Here is an 18,024-nt window from a genome sequence, read left to right as displayed (position 1 = left end):
AGCCTCAAACCTTTAGTTTTTTCTTTTACATGAATCGTGGAACAGAAATACAATGAGTGAGCATTAGACGGGCATGTAGACATACGTGGGAACTTAAGAGATAGTCAGACTTGCAGGTTCCCCCTACTTTTCGTCTCTTATCTTAGCAAATTGCCTCCTGGTTGTAGCTTCATATTGATGGTTATTTATTATTTAACTCTGCAAGAAAGCCAAGACAACACATTTCCCCAAATTTTGAACTTTTACTTTGAGATGAAAAAAATATCTACAGACATGAACCTCATCAGAGTTCAATGTTATCACATTAACCAATTTATTATGTATCATGGCAAAAACAATATGTTTCACTAAGGCAGCAGGAGTTGTTTGATATTATGCAGAAGAACTAGATTATTAAATAAATAAAGCATTCAGAAAACGCTATGGCTACGTTATAAACAGAGAAAAAAAATCTACAGCTATTGGTATTATTGGCAACCAATTCAAACTAAAAATATTCACACTTCCTACACAGTGTTAGATCAGCTATAATATTATTGATTGATAGTAAATAGTTAAAGAAATAATTTAAGAAGCTATAAACACGTGCCAAGTTTTACATTATGGCCTTAATTAAAGTAACATTAAAAGTTTTGTGTTTCATAACTCACATATATATTTGGTTGTTCTAATAGTTGGATTCATTTATTCCTCTGACTGCAGTATTAGTGTACATGTACAGTAAGTGTAGCCAATGCTGGGCGTCTGAGTCACAGAGAGAGAGAGAGAGGGAGTGTACCTCATTGGACTGCCGTATGCTGCGCAGGGGGATCCATAAGGTGCCCACCATGGTGTCCCAGATCAGCCCTTTATTCCACACCTCCACTGTTAAGCCCAAATCCAGGCGGTTTATTTCACTGATCAGCAGAAAGAGGAAGAGGAGGATTAAGAAAAGGAGAAATGAGTCAGGAGAAGGCAGAGTGAAGAGATTAAAATAATACAGAATGTTATATAGAGGTGAGCAGAGACAGGGCTGCATACAGACATCTCACTCTGCAGGGAGTTTTCAACAGATATACAGTCTGCGCCATCAAGAGCTGCATTAAATCTGGTGATGGATATGCACTGTGATTCAATCTGCTGAGGGAAATGAGTCATTCGGCATGAAGACGGAGAGAGCAGGTGATTGTCAAATAGGCTGCCAGCAGGATATAAGAGGGAGCACAGATAGGACAGCAGCAGACACTGTCTATATTTGTGTATGACAAACAAAAGTGAACTCTATGCGTCATTTTTTCCATCGTGCAACACTCACATACAGTCCATACAGTCCATACAGCTGAGGCCTGGACTAGCAAGGAAGTATTGTAAAGTGATTACAACTCTGAGAGGCTCACCAAGCACCTCTCATTGTCCAACAGTGCCTCTTATGAAGCCCACTGGCTGTCTTAAGTGAATCAAAACCTAATAATAGCCACAGCTTTGATATGAAACTGCATCTTCTGCTTCTTTAGGAGCTGCGGAAGCTATGTGGCAAATGGCTGAAAGCTTCATGCTTCACAAAAGGGGAAAGAGGAGAAGAACAAAGGGGCAGGAGATGGAAAAAGTGAGCGATCTAAAGGGAGGGAGAGGAAGGGATGCGCTGTAGCAGATTCAATATAAAAATGGGCCGATGAAGAGGCAAGTTTTTTTTCCATTCAGACAACTTCGAGGTGTAATAAAGCCCGGAGAAACCCTCTGCACGGGGTGTGTGAACTCTACAAGAGCAGCTCAAACAGCCCAGGTGTTACATCACCCCCTTGTTCTTCAAAGGGTGAGAGACAGAGAGGAGGCAGGGGTAAGTGGGCAAAAAATAGCTCCTTTTAGGAAGCATAAATGTCACAGCTGAACCTGCTGCCACGTGTTGTTCAACATCAGTGTGCTGAAGAATCGACCCCCTGAGGTGACATCTCTATTCTTGTGAATTAAGAACTCATTAATAATTGATTTGAATCTATTTTTATATCAGTACTGACTTGCACCTGCACCTGCCCTCTGATATTGACACCAGATATAGTTTCTTATGTATCATACATTGTTTACGTTCTTAGTGCAACAACAGCCAGCTTGAAATGTCTTTATTATTTTGTCCATTACAAGCCAAAAAGCTACAATGCAAGCAAAGCCAGAACTAGTGTAAAGCAGTGAGCTGTACTCACACCGTACTCACACACTCAGCACTGTACTCCTGGATCATTGTCGCACTCATAAAGGACAGTTATCAAATGATCAAAATTCTGTTCATGTTCCTTTTGTGAAAACTTGGCACCTTCAATGCCCACAATGCAACCTGACAGCTTACAATTTCATCTTTCAGCTGTGTTGTGCTAGCATCAGCTAATGTAGCATTTAGCCATTGGCGTAAGTATCGGCGGTGCGACTGGTGCAATGCACTGGGGCCCACACGCTTAGGGGGGCCCACGACGAATGTCCACTACTGGCACTTTATCAAATACGTCAGGTGAAAGGTACACTGAGGGGGGGCCATGATGAACTTCCACTACTGCCACTTTACTATTGGACTTAAGCAGTATTGTCACAGACTTTGCTGGGCACAAGGCCCACAGGATGAACTTCTAATGAGTGAGTAAACATTTCTCTTTGTTGGAGTGGGATAGGATTTAAATTTATAGCAGTATAATTGTTACCTCTCATATGTTGTGAAATGCACACCTGCTGTGTGTCTGTGATAAAATTTGGCTGCCGTACCATTTATGATAAAGTTGAAGTTTAAATATCTAATGTTTACAATAAGAATTGACCCCAAAGAAGTTACATCATGTACTTTTAATTTACATGACCAACACACAGCAGTCAACACATAAAAATTTGAAATGGGGTTCAACTTGCGCAAGATTTGGCCACGAGATCTAATAGCACAACAAGAAGAAGAAGAACAAAAAAGCACGAGACTAAGAGATATGGGGAAAGGCATGCTGTATAACAACATGCTGAAAATACACTCGCGGCCAAAGCCGACGCTAACAGAGAGTAACATGAACATCGGTGCAAAACTAACTTACATATTCATGGACCCACACATAATAAAAAGAGCCCGTCGGAGATCACTTATGTCTCTGTAGTAGGTGCAGTAAACAAGTCCGGGCATGTCTCCCTCCCACCGTGTTTTAAGGGGATGTGCTGAGTCGTGCTGCTTTCAGGGGTGCTAAGAAACGTGTGTGATCAGACACGTTTTTAAACATTTTTTAAGATCGATCTCGGGATTTACTAATCGATATTGGGTCATTCAAATGAGAATGAATTCGAATCAGAAAAATCGTTTTTTTATACCCGGACCTAGCTGTTTGATTAGTGAAGATCAATGTGTCACTACGGTTGCTGTCCGTGGTTCTGATCATTGCCTGGTTTGGATGACAGTTGCGCCGTGAGTCTCAACAGGGTGACATACAGTGTCTGCTTTAAAATAGTTTGCAGTGGTTGTGTGTGTCCATGCGTGTATGTGTGCACGAGCCTGGGCTCCTGTTCAGGGCTAGGGAGAAAAAAAACATTTGTACCGGGGCCCATCACAGGTATGCTACGCTACTGCCTTTAGCTGCTTATCTCCTGCAGCAATAAGAAGCAGGCTACACATGTAAGGTAACTCCACATACGTGTATATTTCTATTTCCAAACTTGTAGTCTTCAGACCCAACAGACTTTGACTTAAGTGACACCACATGAGGCAGCGATTTAACACAGCTCCAGCTGGAGCCACAAGCATGAACAACTTTTTTTCCCCACATACGCACAATTGCCTGCAGTAGACTTTGATGTGTAATATTTTTTTGTAACAAAACTCTGACATGACTCTTCCTTTTGATTAATCTAATGGCTCCTTCCTTGTTCACATTAACTGTCTTGTTCTACCTAAATGTGTAAAGATGTTTGCCTATGAGCAACCTGCCTTCAATGGGACATATGGGATAGGAAGCAATAGTCTAGCAATCTGGGGATTGACCTCTATCCATACATCCACAGCCATAACTTTGGGTTCCAATGGGAGAAGAAGAGAGACAAGGCTCATTACACTACAGATGCTCTTTGAATAAGAAGGCTGCGAGAGAGGACAAAGACAAGTAGAAGTAAAAAAGTAGTTAGAGATGAGGAGTCTAAATTATACAGCAAAGACTGTTCCCCAATTAAGCAACATTGTACTGGAAGTTTTGCAGAGGAAGACTTGGGCTAAAAGAGGGAGAGCCATGCTGAGATAAAAAGAGGAAGAAGATGTGAGAGAAAGAAGAAGCACTCACAACATGAAATCCTGCTCCCAGCATGGCTGGCTGCCGCGCACAGCGATGGTTGTGCTCTTAACATTCTGCACCTTCAGGGTCACGTATGTGTTAAATTTCTCTGTAAAAAGAAGAATACAGATACCATTAGTCATGTTAATGTGTGAGTGTTTATGTGACTCAGTAAAAGTCAGTACAAGAGGGTGATTTAGGAGGTCGCAACTCACCTTGGGGTCCATCAAGCTTGGCTTTCTTCACTGCAAACAAATGAGAAAAAAGATCATTTACAAAAGTGAGCTTTAACATCATTTTTTTTTTTCCGCTAACAAGGTGGTTTCCAAAGATTTCACATTTTCATGCTGCAAGTATGACATTCAGTTCATCTGCAATGGTCCTTTAAGTAGGGATCTTTCTGTAGCTCATGGGCATAGAGGTTTGGTTGGCTTGTGATTGACAGGAGCATTGCATTGTTTTGCTCTTCTCAGCCTAAGACTCCTCCATCCTCTTTAGGCAGAATGCCACCATCTCTACATGCACAACTACATCCGGTCAGCAGGAGTCTCTGAGTCACAGCGCCACAAGGCCACTTCATGCAGGTGAGAGTAAAAGCAGAGTAGCCACATGCCTTGTCATCTCTAAATGATGTATGTGCATGTATTCCTGCATGGCTGAATATAGGGGGGGTTGGTGGATGAAAGATGGAGCAGCGCTGCTATTTGTTCTGACACAATGATGAAGCTTTGCTAAGAAGCCACCCCAAGCTCCTTCACGCAGGGACCTCTAGGGTACCAGACTGACTTTTTAAAACCACAGTGACGTCAGAAGCTTATTCATTATTCATTCAATCCGGCACCCCGCCGATACCCAGCATCCCCGTGTTCAGCGGAGAGGTTTTAATATTCAGAGCTCCGTTTTCTTTTAATCCCGGCTGATTGCCTCTTTTTCTCTGATGTTACAGTTGAACAGAAATGCAAGGAATAATTTCAAATCAATCCGAACAACAAGCCCTTTAAGCACTCCCTGAGAATGTGTGTTGGGCTTCAAGAGGAATGACTTTATAATGTATGACCTACAGTCCGACTCGCTAAAATAGAAAGAGCTAAATAAATAAACAGTCCCTGATATTTAATCTCATAAAAAAAGTGACAAAGAAATGCAGTCTGGGTAATTTTCTTGGTCAGTGACAGCAGAGCGAGCATGAAAATCATTGTGGGCAAATTGGGTTCCAAAAATAGCGTCACCCCAGTAAACCCTCAATGCTTATCACTTAAATATCAGTGTGATTCATGAGGCAGGTGACGGAGTAAGTGGCCTGGTGAATCACGTGTGTCTTAGACAAATCCAAAGTAAAATCCCCTTCCTGATATTTTAGCAGCGGATACGCCGAAGGGATGAGGAAGGCTCTTTCCGTGGAGGCAGGGAAAATACATTTGACAAAGAGGTTAGCGTTCAATGTGTTATTTCTCTGCTTAAATAGACGCTAAATGACAGAAGCACCTCAGCTGCACTCTTGCCAAATCTCTCTCTCTCTTTCTTTCTCTCTCTCTCTCTCACATCAACCAGTCATCGGTCCTCTCTCTCCCTCTCAGTCAATGACTCGCTCCGACAAGCTCCCCCTGCCATGTGGCGAGGATGCACGTGTGCTCCCTTTCTATCTCTTTCTCTCGTGCTCCATTAATCTCTCTGTGCAGCCGGATGTGGGCTGAGCGAGCTGCATCCCCAACACTAAAAATAACCACTTCAGTGTGACAGGGGGGTGGGGGGGTGGGGGGTGCTTGGAAAGGGGTGTGTGTGTGTATGATGTGTGAGGGGAGCTCACAGGCATAAGACTAAACCAACATTTTTGCAGTTACAGCAAGGAGTAGTCGGGGAAAAAAACAGTGCGCTACATATTTTCTGCAAACCCTCATCAGAAAATGTTGAGAACCTGCCACAGCAATTACTGGATCTCATTTTCTTTTCTTTGCAGGGAAAACTGGACAAATACATTCACTTGCGTTCAAGAGGGGTTAAAGTGGCCTTTTATTGGCTGAGATTTTCCAACCTAAAGCTCACTCTTCAGGGCAATTACACTCACATTAGGAACAACAATACAAACCTGCAGACACTGAGAGACTTTCATTCAGAGTCTGAACGGTCATTAGAGCGTGCCCTTTCGTACTGACACACCTATAGTATACCTTTGTATATATATAATTAATGATGATTCGAATATGCTGCATTGAAAGTATGCAATGGGAGTCCCTGATGACTGGATGCTCCTCTCTTACACACTAATAAACACCTCTGAGAAACAGAATCTGAACATGTAGGTGCAAATATAACACTTACAGTCTATATACAGTATTTGGTGTTGAAGCATGGTGCTGCAGTACATGCAGCCTTGAATATGAATGTAACATTATCTACCTGTCTACTGTATATATTTCCATAAAAACACAACTGATCCTTGCAACAAACTCCCAGTAACACAAGCATGATTAGAATTACGCAGCAGTGTGTTTGAAATGGTAATAAGAGAGAACTAGCCAAGGACGGCTTTCGGCTTAATTACATTCTAAAGTTGGACTTTCTGACTGCAAAAAAAATCTTCACTAATGATCTGAATATATCTGTAAATAGTCTTAGATGTTTGGATGGTGCCCAGATGAATGAAGGTAACACTAATGAGCATGTTTATAATGGTCCGCTGTGTTATGAAGTTAAAAAGCATGAATTGGCATCTTGCCGCAGGGGGTGACAGGAAGAGGGTTGTTAAAGGATCTGATTATGCTTATTCAGCTTCTGTGGCAGGGGCTATCATTTTAAATAGTCCACAGAACACCGTGTGACAAAGTAATCATGTACACACATGCCACATTACATGCAAGATTTATGAGCACAACTCATGTGACCACGCAGCTCAAGGTTAACAGCCATTACCCTCTTTCTTTCTACATTTTTCTCCAAGCTTGTGTGAAGAGTATAATATCAACACAGACCTAGCTGCAGGCCCATAACACAGTGTGTAGAAACTATTGAGAAAATGCCAGCAGAGACCTAAAATACCATCAGGGTTGCTATGCCAACAAAGCTTCGGGACATAAAGGGACCGCCAACGAGCCTGAATCTCAATCCTGACATCTGTGCAATCAGCTCAAGCAGCACTGCTTGTCAACAATACGGCCGCCTCTTTACAAACACCACAAGCCGTCTTCTCCAACCTCGCTGTGAAACTTTGAGGGAATCACATCTTTTCTCCTTTAATCCCTGACGAATCTGACACCACATTCATCAAGTGTCTTGGAGCTGGAAACTGGTCAGAAATGCTCAGGACGCACGGATTTTAAGGCAGAGGAGTCATTAAAGAGCTGTTATTAGTTGTTGCAACTAGAGAAGTTCTTAATAATTCACTGAGGATATGAAAGATGTTTAAGAGATCAATCTCTTCATTAGCCTGACAGCTTTTTGAATTAGTTGCATGAATGCTGCAGAATTCATTTCCTTTCAAAGTTCTGAGTTGTAAAACAAAAGGAGAACGTCTCCTTACTAAGAGACAGAACAAACACCTTAAACACCATATCCTTTTTAGACTTTATGAATGATTCAAAGGATAAGAATGACGAACATGCATGCTTTGAATGCCAACTGGTTACTAATGTGTGATCTGGCAATGGCCAGAGGTTATTAAGAGGTTATAGGAAATCCCCAGGATGATAGTATTTCACTCTCGAGACATCCGCAGAATCTATCAACCGTTTATTTTTTGACATGTTATCGATGCAGTATTAATCATAACTGTCAGCAGAGGACTGGTCAATTAAAAGAACCACAGCCTTAAGAAATGAAGGCTGTTAGTTTTTTTCTCCTATTCCAACCTAACTAGCAACAAAATAACTTAACCACGACAGGTCAAATCATTTTTTAGTCACTTCAGAAATACATTATTGACAGCATCTTAGACTCCATCCAAAAAGTGTCCAATCCACTATCAATGACTGAAGGAAGATACATGACAAGCAATCATTATACGGTGTTTATACACTAGAAAACCAATCTGAACAGGAGCTCAATCAAATGGAGAAATATGATTTAAGACATGCTGCAACCAATCACGTGGCTCCAAGAAATATCCTACGGGAAAGAAACTCGGTAGCTAACTGCACACGCCTATTTTCCACGCATGTTCGCATTAAACCTGAGATGAAATGTCAGCAGTGGAGATGATTTGTGATCAAAATGCTTTTCGACATAAAACATAAACCAGCCCTTACTCCTGCTGCACAGGGACACACCGGGAGTGCATTACATCGTGTTTTACTATGTTTGACAGCGGCTGCCAGAAAGCATACACCTACTCCATAAATCGATCCGGTTGTAGCAGTGTACAGTCAAATGAACACCGGCTTTCACCCAGGGTAGTAGAAGCGAAATGATTCAGGGTTGATATGTGTCAAAAATAATAATAATTATAATAAATAAACGTTAGGAATATGTAAAGCGACAAACATGATGTTAAGTATAAGTCTTATAAATGTGATTTACATTGAATTAACACCTAATAACTTAGCAAATTGGAGCAACCTTCCCGTGCAAGATTGCTATTACAAAACTACAAATGCATGGATCGTATTTCCTCGCAGGTATAGCTCAGAAAGCAGTGAATATAAGACTTGAAGCCCTTTCAGCAGCCCATAGCAGGCATTGGAAATGATCAGCAAGTCGTGCGGAGACATTGTTAGCTTTTTTCTTACCTCCAACACACAGCAATGACATTTCTTATATGCGCCTTTAGTACCGGGTCCAGCGTCTTCACCAGCTTCCGTAATTAAGCTAATCTGTGCGCTGTACAGCCGGGGAGTGAATCTCTGGGCTGGAGATGGAGAAGCCTTCCGTCGCTAGCACAGCCGGTTCCTGGCAGCGGCGTTACGCCTGACAAAAATAAAAATGTTCACACTTCGAGAGTGAACGCCAGCGTCACAATGCTCTGTCTTTTTTATGACACGTCTATATGAATTTAAGACTCTTCCCCCCCACTCTTCTCTCTCAGCTCTCCGCTCCCCAACACACAGCCATCTTGTTCAGCCTCAGCACCACCGCTGCGTGGACAGCTCCTGGCAGTGACGTCAGAGCGGTGCTGATGGTATGTATGGGTGGGGGGTAGAGCGAATGCTATAACCCCTGACTTTCAGCCTCTCTCTCAGTATTTTCAACCACATTCAGTATTTTCAACACATATCTTACACAGAGGTGAAGAATATTGAGATCATTCTTGTGGTCTATATTTCCAAGCTGTTCTTTTAAGGAAACAGTGGAGCACATGAAGAATATATGTTTTAAATCAAATGTTATTATTCAAGAGAGAGAGTCCTACAGAGATACTTTTGTGCAACTTAGATTAGTCACATGATGTCTTTACAAATAATAATCAGAAGCTGACTCACATCACTGCATGCACAGGAAGTCAGATTTTCCTGTAAGGAGGCAATAGTGACGCATATGAATGATGCAGGTGTGCTGATTTAGTTAAGTGATACTCGACTGGAAGCGGATGAACAGTTGTTGCCTAAGTTTGCAGTATACAAGAAAAAGCTAGATACTACTGGATCGCTTTACATTAAACCTTGTAACTCGGTGTGAGCGAGAATCTCATCTGCAAAATAGGGGCCGGGTTCAGTTGTGCTGAACTGTGTTGCAAATTTACAACAGGTCAGCGAACAACCCAACTGTTCTACTTTCAAATGCTTAGCCCAGATTCAAGACTCCTTATCTGTGTGGTTCAGCAGCTCCCCCTTCTGGATCCCAACATCCATTACATCTTTGTATTCTTGTGCAAATTTGAAAAGGGAAAATCAAAATGATTTAAAATTGAGAAAATAATTTGTCTCACAAAAAATTTAAAATAGCAAACATTCAGATTTGCTGGAAACATTTTCAGCCAGGTTTAATGAACATTTCAGAAAATACAAATATACTTGACAAATATTTAATATTCTCACACATTTGAAACTGCTTGTCCATATTACACACATGTATACCCATTTTATTTCCCCCGTTTCATTTTTTTTCATGTATTCTAAATAACATTTATTGTAAAATAATAACTACGCTTGTCTTGTTAGACAGGTCATTTGCCTGTAGGTAACAGCTGCACTACACTACATAGTCAGGGTTGATCCAAATTTACTTAATTAAGGCAGTTCTGAGGATAAAATGACATTTATGAAATTCCTGTACTGTAAAAAAAAAAAAAACACTGCCACACAGATTTACATTCACAAAAACTAAAGAATACACATATTCTTCTGAATACACATATTCATAAAAAAGAGGCATGTAGACATAGACTGTGTGTGGTGTTTTGAGGTGTTTATACCCTTGCCTTTACTTTTCTTGAGATGCTCTAAATGGCTCTGTGTGGGCTTAATACCAGCAAGCCTGTCTTTAGTCCTTCTAATGCAGGAATGAAAGGGTCTCAGCTGGAGTGTCCTCACAACTTCTCACTGACAATGAATGAAAGCATGAAGTTAGAAAAAAAAGAAAATAGTCAGACAGAAATATAATAAATGAACTGTTTGGCTACGGTCTGATAAAAATGTGGATAATAATGGCCCAAGGTTGTCTGAGCTGGCACGACAAACCGGCTTCAGACCTGGTACACATAATACGTTTATAAGAAGTCTATACAAAATGCTGACTTTTCTGATTGATGGAAAAGCAAACGGATTTATACAATTATAACTTTAAAAATCTTTAAAAAGTTGCACCTGAAAACTTTCTCTAAGATATGAAGTAAATGTGGACCGAAACATAAAATACATAAAATGTATTGGCATGTTTTGGCAAAACAATTCAACATTTGTAGTTACCGTAAATTCTCAAATAACAGCCGGTAGTCAAATAAAAGCCGGCTCTCTATAAATAGCCGGGGACGTGGTCGGCAAGAACAAATAAAGGCCGGCCAAAAACACAGGCCAGGGGAAACGTTTCCAGAAATGATCCATCATTTCTGACACATTCCAGGAAGTCTGGAAATCTGAACGCTGAATGGCATTCATGACAGAGCATCAAAGGGAGTTTATCTCGAGTTGAATTTTAGATCTAGCTTAGAGCTTTAACATTGATCCGAAAAGAATCAGGTACTGGAAAAAACAGCACAAACAGAGCGGATCATCGAACAATGAGGCTTCATGCTAAAATATGACCACATGTACAGAGGGAATTAGAAATGACGGCCTGTCTGTAACATAAGCCTGCTTCATATAAAAGCCTGGCACCCTCTGCAGCTGAGGTAATTAAAGGCCTCGCCCACTGTTTGAGAATTTACGTTATCCTGCTGCACCTGACAGTGTTAACAACAGCAAGAGTAGGCTGTAATACTCTCTAGTCTAAAACCTAAAAGACTGTCAAATCACCATGACTGCTTCTCAAATGAATATATGTAGAAAGAGGTTTTCTAGCATCTCATGTTAAACCATTCACTTTTGTGTCCGTCACAGTACAGTGCTGCTCTGAGGAAACTTTGTGGGCAGTTGTTCTATTATTATATTGTCATTGTTATGAGTCATCTTATACAACTACCTCAGTGGCATTAATATGCTAATGACCAATCTGCTTAAAGCACATCTAATCATGAACGGGAGGCACTCATCAGGTGGAAACAAGCTCTTTATGACAAGTGTTTACAGTTAAGAGAGTTAAGTGAATGTGACATGCTTTATAAAAAACTGTTCTTGTATGAAGCCAAATATTTTAGCAACCAATCCTTACGATGAAGAAACAATGAAACACATTGTAGCTTACATAATTATATGTTTAAAGTCTGGTTTAACCACATGCCTTGCTAGACAAGAGCTAACAGCTCATAACTTACTGTGCAGTAAATTTAATTGGAACAGATTTTTGTTAGGCTGTAAGCACTGAAAAAAGAAGTTGAAATAAAAAGATGTATTGGGAATTTCAAAGAATGAATTCATGCTTTCTCAGAGTGTGATGAAGGCCTGAATACATTTACTTTTTTTATAATTAAAGTTCATTTTGGCCCCTTATCCAGATCCAAATTACAAGCCAAAATTGTTGTTTTAAACATTGGTGTCGGTATCAGCCCTGATTTTCTTAATAAGTGCATCCCTACTATATTTATGTAAGATGGAGGATAGTCGATCCATTGGCAGAAAAATTATTGGCACAATCAACAATAGCTTCAATCCAGAGTCTGTGAGATATTAGTTACCTGTCCAGATGAGAGAGGACTTCACAAAGCTGAGTGAGCAGGGCACGATGTTTGTGAGGGTTTCCCTCCAGCACTCCACTGAGACGACTCAGGTATGAGTCCAAGTTCCCAAGAGATGCTGTCTCACCTGTGCCTGTTCAGAAAAGACAGAAGAATCAAATCCATACATTCTTGAAATATCATGGATTTAAGCACTAATATGGTGATGCAACTCTTAGGAGCACGAGTGTTTGTAGGATTGTTAATGCATATTGACTGTCAGGTATTGAAATCTTGAGTTTACTGGTCATTTAACAATCATAACACTATCAATGCATTTTTAAAATAGGAAAAAAAAAACATGACACATCTAACATGATGCCATTTTTTTTATATCTTGCTTTTCTCCTCTGACTCTGGCTTTTTTACACATGTTCAAACCCAGGTATACTTTTCTTAACAAATAGGTGTTTTTGTACAGAAGGAACGTGTTAACTGTGCTCACTGCAAGAACTGGGAACTTGAAGGAGGACGGAAGGAGGCACAGAAGGAACTTTGGCTGACGTCATGTGCGGTGATGGGTCCACTTGCAAGCGTATGTTAAATGGGACAAGACAATGCCATATAGGCTTCTTTAAAAGCCTGTGAAATCGCTCATATTGCTTTACAATGAAATCTTAATTCACAAAACAGGTACACAGCTCTGACGTCAGCATTCTCTACCTTGTAGTTGTACATTGTGTTGTTTTATCAGTCACCTGCAGGCTAACGTTTATTCAGGATTCCACCTGGCACCAGGCATTAAAGTTTAGTATTTTTCTGGAAAGCTCCTGAGTGAACAGTTCCTTTCGTCTATTTAGCTTACTTAGTCAAAAATTATATTTGGTTTGGGCTGAGCAGCCTGAAACTCCAGACCAAGTGAGGTAGGTGTGAACAGGCCTTAAATAAAGCCAAGTGACTGCTGACCTGGTAGGGGGACTGAAGACAAACTGTTGACCAACGTGTGTTTAATGGCCAGCAAGTGTTGGTGAAGAGCCTGTGTACGCTTTTCGTCCAGCCCCAGTTCAGCTTCCAGGCGCTCTTTGGCGTTGTACATGTCCTTAATGTGTCGCTGAAGAACTGCATTCTGCTCTTCAAACTCAATGTTGGCCTTACGAAGCCTCCGAAGCTCAGCCTCTCGAGCTAAAGATACAAAGACAGATTAAAACTGGATTCATCAAAGTTTAAAATTGTGTCTTACAATGTTAAATATTTTGTGAAAGTATCCTATTAACTCACAAAGTAATCACACATTTGTCTGTAATTTACTACCGAGCCATGTTAAACTGTTTTCCTTTCTCTGTTACCTTTATTCTGATCGAGGAACTCCTCTGTGAAGATAGGGATGTCAAATCTTGAGAGGTCGGAAGCCTGAAGGACATCATCAGCAAATACACAACTTAGCTGTATGAAAAATGATGTAGCATGGTATACCATTACAAAATATGGAAAAGTTATGTACCTTTGATAGAGATGACTCTGAACTTGTTCTTATGATGACAGATGGAGAATCTTCTGAAAGACAAAATTGTATGTGCATATTACAGCTTGCAACTACAGTATCTTGCTATTTGCCACGCTGATGTGTTAATCATTCAAAAACAAAACCGAATGAATCAGTGAAACCACATGACATATATTTGCTCAGTTGTCACCTTTTTTGATCCTTTTGTCGTGTATTTTGGCACTGGTGATCTGATAGGCCTCGGTCTGCTGGTATTCCTTTAATTCCTGGGCATACTGCATCTTCTCCCGCTCTGCCTCATCCAGGTAGCGCTGCAAGTACACAAATGAGCTTTTGCTGCATAATTGAAGGAACCATTTTTATGAAAGCCAGCACGTAAAAATATTATTATTGTCAAAGACAAACAGCATTTGATATCTTTTTGTGTTAAGATTGCACACTGGTCAAGAATAAAAGCATCAGAAAAATCTTGTAGCAAATACACCATGTCAAACATTACTAGAGCATGCGTACCTGTTTATCATTGAGGGCCAACCGTGTCCACTCTGCTCCGAGTCTCTTGGTGATTTCTGGGAATGGTAAGTCGGGGAATCGGGCCCGCATATGTTCTCGCCTTTCATTCAGGAAGCGGACATATCCTGTAACTGGTGCCTTGGGACCATTTGGTAGCACCTTCTTTCTTTTCTTTCCTTTCGGCCAGCCTCTCTTCTTTGGCTGCGGAAATAGGGAGCAACACTCTTTTGGAAAAACAGGTGAAGCTCACTCATTTGTGCTACACCTTCTGTTCAGTACACAACTACCATACCAATCAATTGTTTGTTGCTTGTTTGTCCAAAACACAAATATGTTGTATTTATCATCATAAAAGACTCAGAGGAGCATACAAAATTCACAAGAAGCGGTAACCAACATTATTTGGGGGGGCTTTTTCCAACATTTAAATCTGGATGATATGTACTGGTAAGACAAATTGCTTCTGTTTATTTGTCCCCCTCCTCTCTGTGTGTGTTTCTTTAGGTTGGATTGTGGGTTTTGACTTTTGTTTTATTTTATATGTTGTCATCGAAAATATGTCAATAAAAATAATATACCAAAAAAAGTATCAGATTCCCTCTTTACTTGTTGACACTGGTCTATCCTTGGTGTTTTGTTTCTACTCTTCACTAATGTGTCTCTTGGTCTGATGTATTTAGCAGCACACACCTCTTCCTGTGGTTGATCTGCTGAGTGTGAAGGTTTAGGCTGCTGTGATGCATCACTCTGCTCTTGTTTGATCCCGCCCATGATCTTCGTCCGTGAAATTGTCTGCAAGTGTGAGAAAGATGCGAGCAGCAGTATTTCAGCGTTATTCCCTCCTCAGACATGCCGCTTCTTTAGCTAACCTGACTGTTAGCAGGTCAGTGCGGCTAACAGTTTGCATCGAGCAGCTCACACACACACACAACGGAACATATCCTAACAACAAAGATCATCCACACTGCTCTCCATTCATACCGATTAAATTACATAACGGAACATATGTGTTCAAACATACATTAACGTTTGTTCGTCAGGGACAATTGCAGTTTTGTAAAAGTATAATACTTTTTTCCTTTTGATAGACGTCTTCTAACTCACCCGATGTTGTGTCCCTCGATCAAACAGGAAGAGAACCCTGCCTGCCATCTGATTGGTCGGTACGGAGAGCCGGGATTGGCTGCCTGGATCCCCCACCTCCCCCCACCTCGCGCGCACATAGACGTACTGTTTCATAAAATGTTAAGAGTTTAAGTAAATGCACTGCACTGCATCTGCATCCTGCCATTGTTTACATAATCTAGGACGAATATCAGAAGTGAGAGACACATTTGACTGTTTCAGAAAACAGGTCGAGAATTTTTGTTAAAAACCACCTTTTGAAGAGATAATCTCGAAGATCTCAGTTTCGCTCTCTTTGGCGGCACCTAATGGCGGTAAAAGGCATTGCGGGCGCATACGTCCCACGTGACCAGACGTCTATGGTTGGCTCCCTTTGTTACGGTTGTATCTCCTCGCTGACGGTCACTTTTCTTTTTAGACTGTTTGCCTTCATCTGCGTATGAACTTTATTTCTTTTTCTTTGGATTTTCTCTTATTTTTGAAGTTGTATCTGTAGTCATCGATCTTTTCCCAGTCTATAATACTGAAAATGCAAAGGCTTTCATCAGTGGGCCATAGGCTCAATCCCCATTGTGTTACCTCATTCGGCGATAGACAGAAGACATTTATTTAAATGAAAATCTTCGAGATTATATCTTTAACTTGTATTTTTACTAATCACGGTCCCTTATTGGTTTAACTATTTCTAAAGTCCTTATAATTAATGAAAAACTAGATAACAGAACAGTAGCACCCAATATAGCTCAAGTTTAAGAAAATCTCATAATAAAAAGTAGGCTATCCCTTTTCATGTACAACTTTATTGACTGCAACAATAAACCAGCTAAGTTAAGTAGGTGGTCACACATGTTTTGTGTTTTTGGGTTGACTTTGAAGAAGCAGGAAAAAAAACATTAGGATAAGCGAAAGGAAAAGTAGAAGGGAAAGCAGGAGGATAAGTTAAAGTAAAAGAGGGAGGATAAATAATCAAAATGAAATGCATAGGCATAGCCATCAGTGTATGTGTGCGAGGGAGATATAGAGTGATAAAAGAAGGTTGCACCTTGCATGGCAGCCTCTGCTAACAGTGTATGAATGTGTGTTATCAGGTGAAATTATGAAGTGTAAAGCACTTTGAGTGGTTGGAAGACTGAAAATGTGCTGTATATTACGGTCCATCTAGCACACAGAGAGGCCCAGGGGCATAATAAAACCGTTTCACCATCATTGTGTGCTAATTAGACAAAGTGGAGTATGGAGATGTAAACTATGGAAGTCCTTAGTGGACATGCATCGATTCATTAGATTTACTCAGTTTTCCTGTGATAGCGAGTTATTTCTGGTCGTTTGCTCGAGATCTCAAATTATTTACCATGTTGTCACGAGATAACGACCCAGCACCAAAAGAACAAAACTAACAAAGAAACAGGTTTAACTTACCTCATTAGTGTGGCCAATGGTATGTCGTAGTCTGTGATATCAATGACCAGCCTGTTGTTTTGTTTTCTAGATCGCCAGAGAATCATCCCGTTATCATGAGAAAACAAGCTTTGTTATCCAAAGATAAATTATCCAGTTATAAAGGGAAGATCAGCCTTGTTTTCCCAAGATAACGAGAAATAGAAGTCGAGATCTTGATAAAACGACAAGATATAAATCGTTATCATAGGAAAAGCAGCTTTGATATTCCAGGATTAAATTTTACGGAGTAAATAAAATGTATGGATGCATGTCCGCTAAGGGCTTCTGTAGTAAACTACTAAACAAGGTCGCACATACTGTATATAGCAAGATCTGGTTTAAAGACCTTTGTTTCTTTGGTGACACTGACATGGATATTTCTAAATATTTTATATATTATAAATACCAGATATGCTGGCCTTGAGTCTAGTTCGCTCAATGATGGAAAGCTTGAGGAAGTTTTATGCTGTATATCTTCTATAGTGACTTCTGCATGTCAGTAAAATGAATAAACATATTTGCAGTGAGTGACAATATTTATTTTTTCACAGGGAAGGTACGTTTTTTTTTAATGTGTTAAAGCTCCTGTGAGGAACTTTGTGTTGATTTTGGTGCCCCCTGTGGACAAAGCCGTACCTCTCATCTCTTTGCTGATTTTGTCCTGTACATGCTTCATGCTGTATGATCTTGCTTTCTTTTAAGTCATGTTTATCACTCTAAATGGAAAATGTAAACAAAGGCAGCATGAAGTTAATCGCTTTGTCCGACACCTACCCCCCCACCAGCAGTTTCAGGCATTAAAAATAACTCAAATGATCAAACTCGGCACTGATGGTCTGGTTTGTTTTTGTAGGTCTTAGCCATCAGAATTAATTTCAGTTTGTTTCATACCAGCGAAATTCTCATCACAGGAGCTTTAATATCTTCCAATTTCTTGCCCACTACATCGCCTCAAACCTATTGGAACAAAAGGTACACATTCAGTGCAGCTTTTCAAATTACTT

At 40.4% G+C, this 18,024-nt stretch overlaps 2 protein-coding genes across 4 annotated transcripts in view; both read right to left on the bottom strand.

The window, feature by feature from the left end:
• unc13a (unc-13 homolog A (C. elegans)) overlaps nt 1-9,312 on the bottom strand; it is a 54,222-nt gene extending 44,910 nt beyond the window's left edge. For both annotated transcript variants that reach the window (XM_069679458.1, XM_069679459.1), the window contains exons 1-4: nt 8,981-9,312; nt 4,475-4,504; nt 4,269-4,368; nt 779-896 (exon numbers count right to left, since the gene is read on the bottom strand). In XM_069679458.1, coding sequence (XP_069535559.1) covers nt 779-896; nt 4,269-4,368; nt 4,475-4,504; nt 8,981-9,002 — 270 coding nt within the window. In that variant the 5' untranslated portion in view covers nt 9,003-9,312. The remainder of the gene's footprint in view (nt 1-778; nt 897-4,268; nt 4,369-4,474; nt 4,505-8,980) is intronic.
• Nucleotides 9,313-10,153: 841 nt separating this feature from the next.
• Nucleotides 10,154-15,583, bottom strand: hmg20b (high mobility group 20B). 2 transcript variants are annotated; one of them, XM_069679927.1, is made up of 9 exons: nt 15,560-15,583; nt 15,146-15,247; nt 14,456-14,656; nt 14,133-14,253; nt 13,940-13,992; nt 13,785-13,848; nt 13,405-13,620; nt 12,460-12,592; nt 10,154-10,729 (listed from the first exon to the last, which is right to left on the bottom strand). In XM_069679927.1, exons 2-9 carry the CDS (start codon nt 15,224-15,226, stop codon nt 10,717-10,719), a joined length of 882 nt encoding a protein of 293 aa, XP_069536028.1. In that variant the 5' UTR covers nt 15,227-15,247; nt 15,560-15,583; the 3' UTR covers nt 10,154-10,716. The 2 variants fall into 2 exon arrangements, with proteins under 2 accessions (XP_069536028.1, XP_069536029.1); XM_069679928.1 differs by lacking the exon at nt 15,560-15,583 and adding an exon at nt 15,477-15,554.
• Between the last annotated feature and the right edge of the window lie 2,441 nt (nt 15,584-18,024).

This window comes from Semicossyphus pulcher, unplaced genomic scaffold (genome assembly GCF_022749685.1).
Source record: "Semicossyphus pulcher isolate SPU_LCO1_2020_fin unplaced genomic scaffold, fSemPul1.0.p SCAF_4, whole genome shotgun sequence".
NCBI lineage: Eukaryota > Metazoa > Chordata > Actinopteri > Labriformes > Labridae > Semicossyphus > Semicossyphus pulcher.
Note: the sequence above shows the minus strand (reverse complement) of the source record. Positions and strands in the feature narration are given on the sequence as shown.

What these genes read in the sequence shown, in the direction of transcription:
- hmg20b (XM_069679927.1), bottom strand. Translation starts at nt 15,226, where the DNA reads ATGGGCGGGATCAAACAAGAGCAGAGTGATGCATCACAGCAGCCTAAA. An exon ending in TGGCCCTCAATGATAAACAG is followed by an intron (nt 14,254 to 14,455) that starts GTACGCATGCTC and finishes GTGTACTTGCAG; the next exon opens with CGCTACCTGGATGAGGCAGA. An exon ending in CAGAGTCATCTCTATCAAAG is followed by an intron (nt 13,849 to 13,939) that starts GTACATAACTTT and finishes GATGTCCTTCAG; the next exon opens with GCTTCCGACCTCTCAAGATT.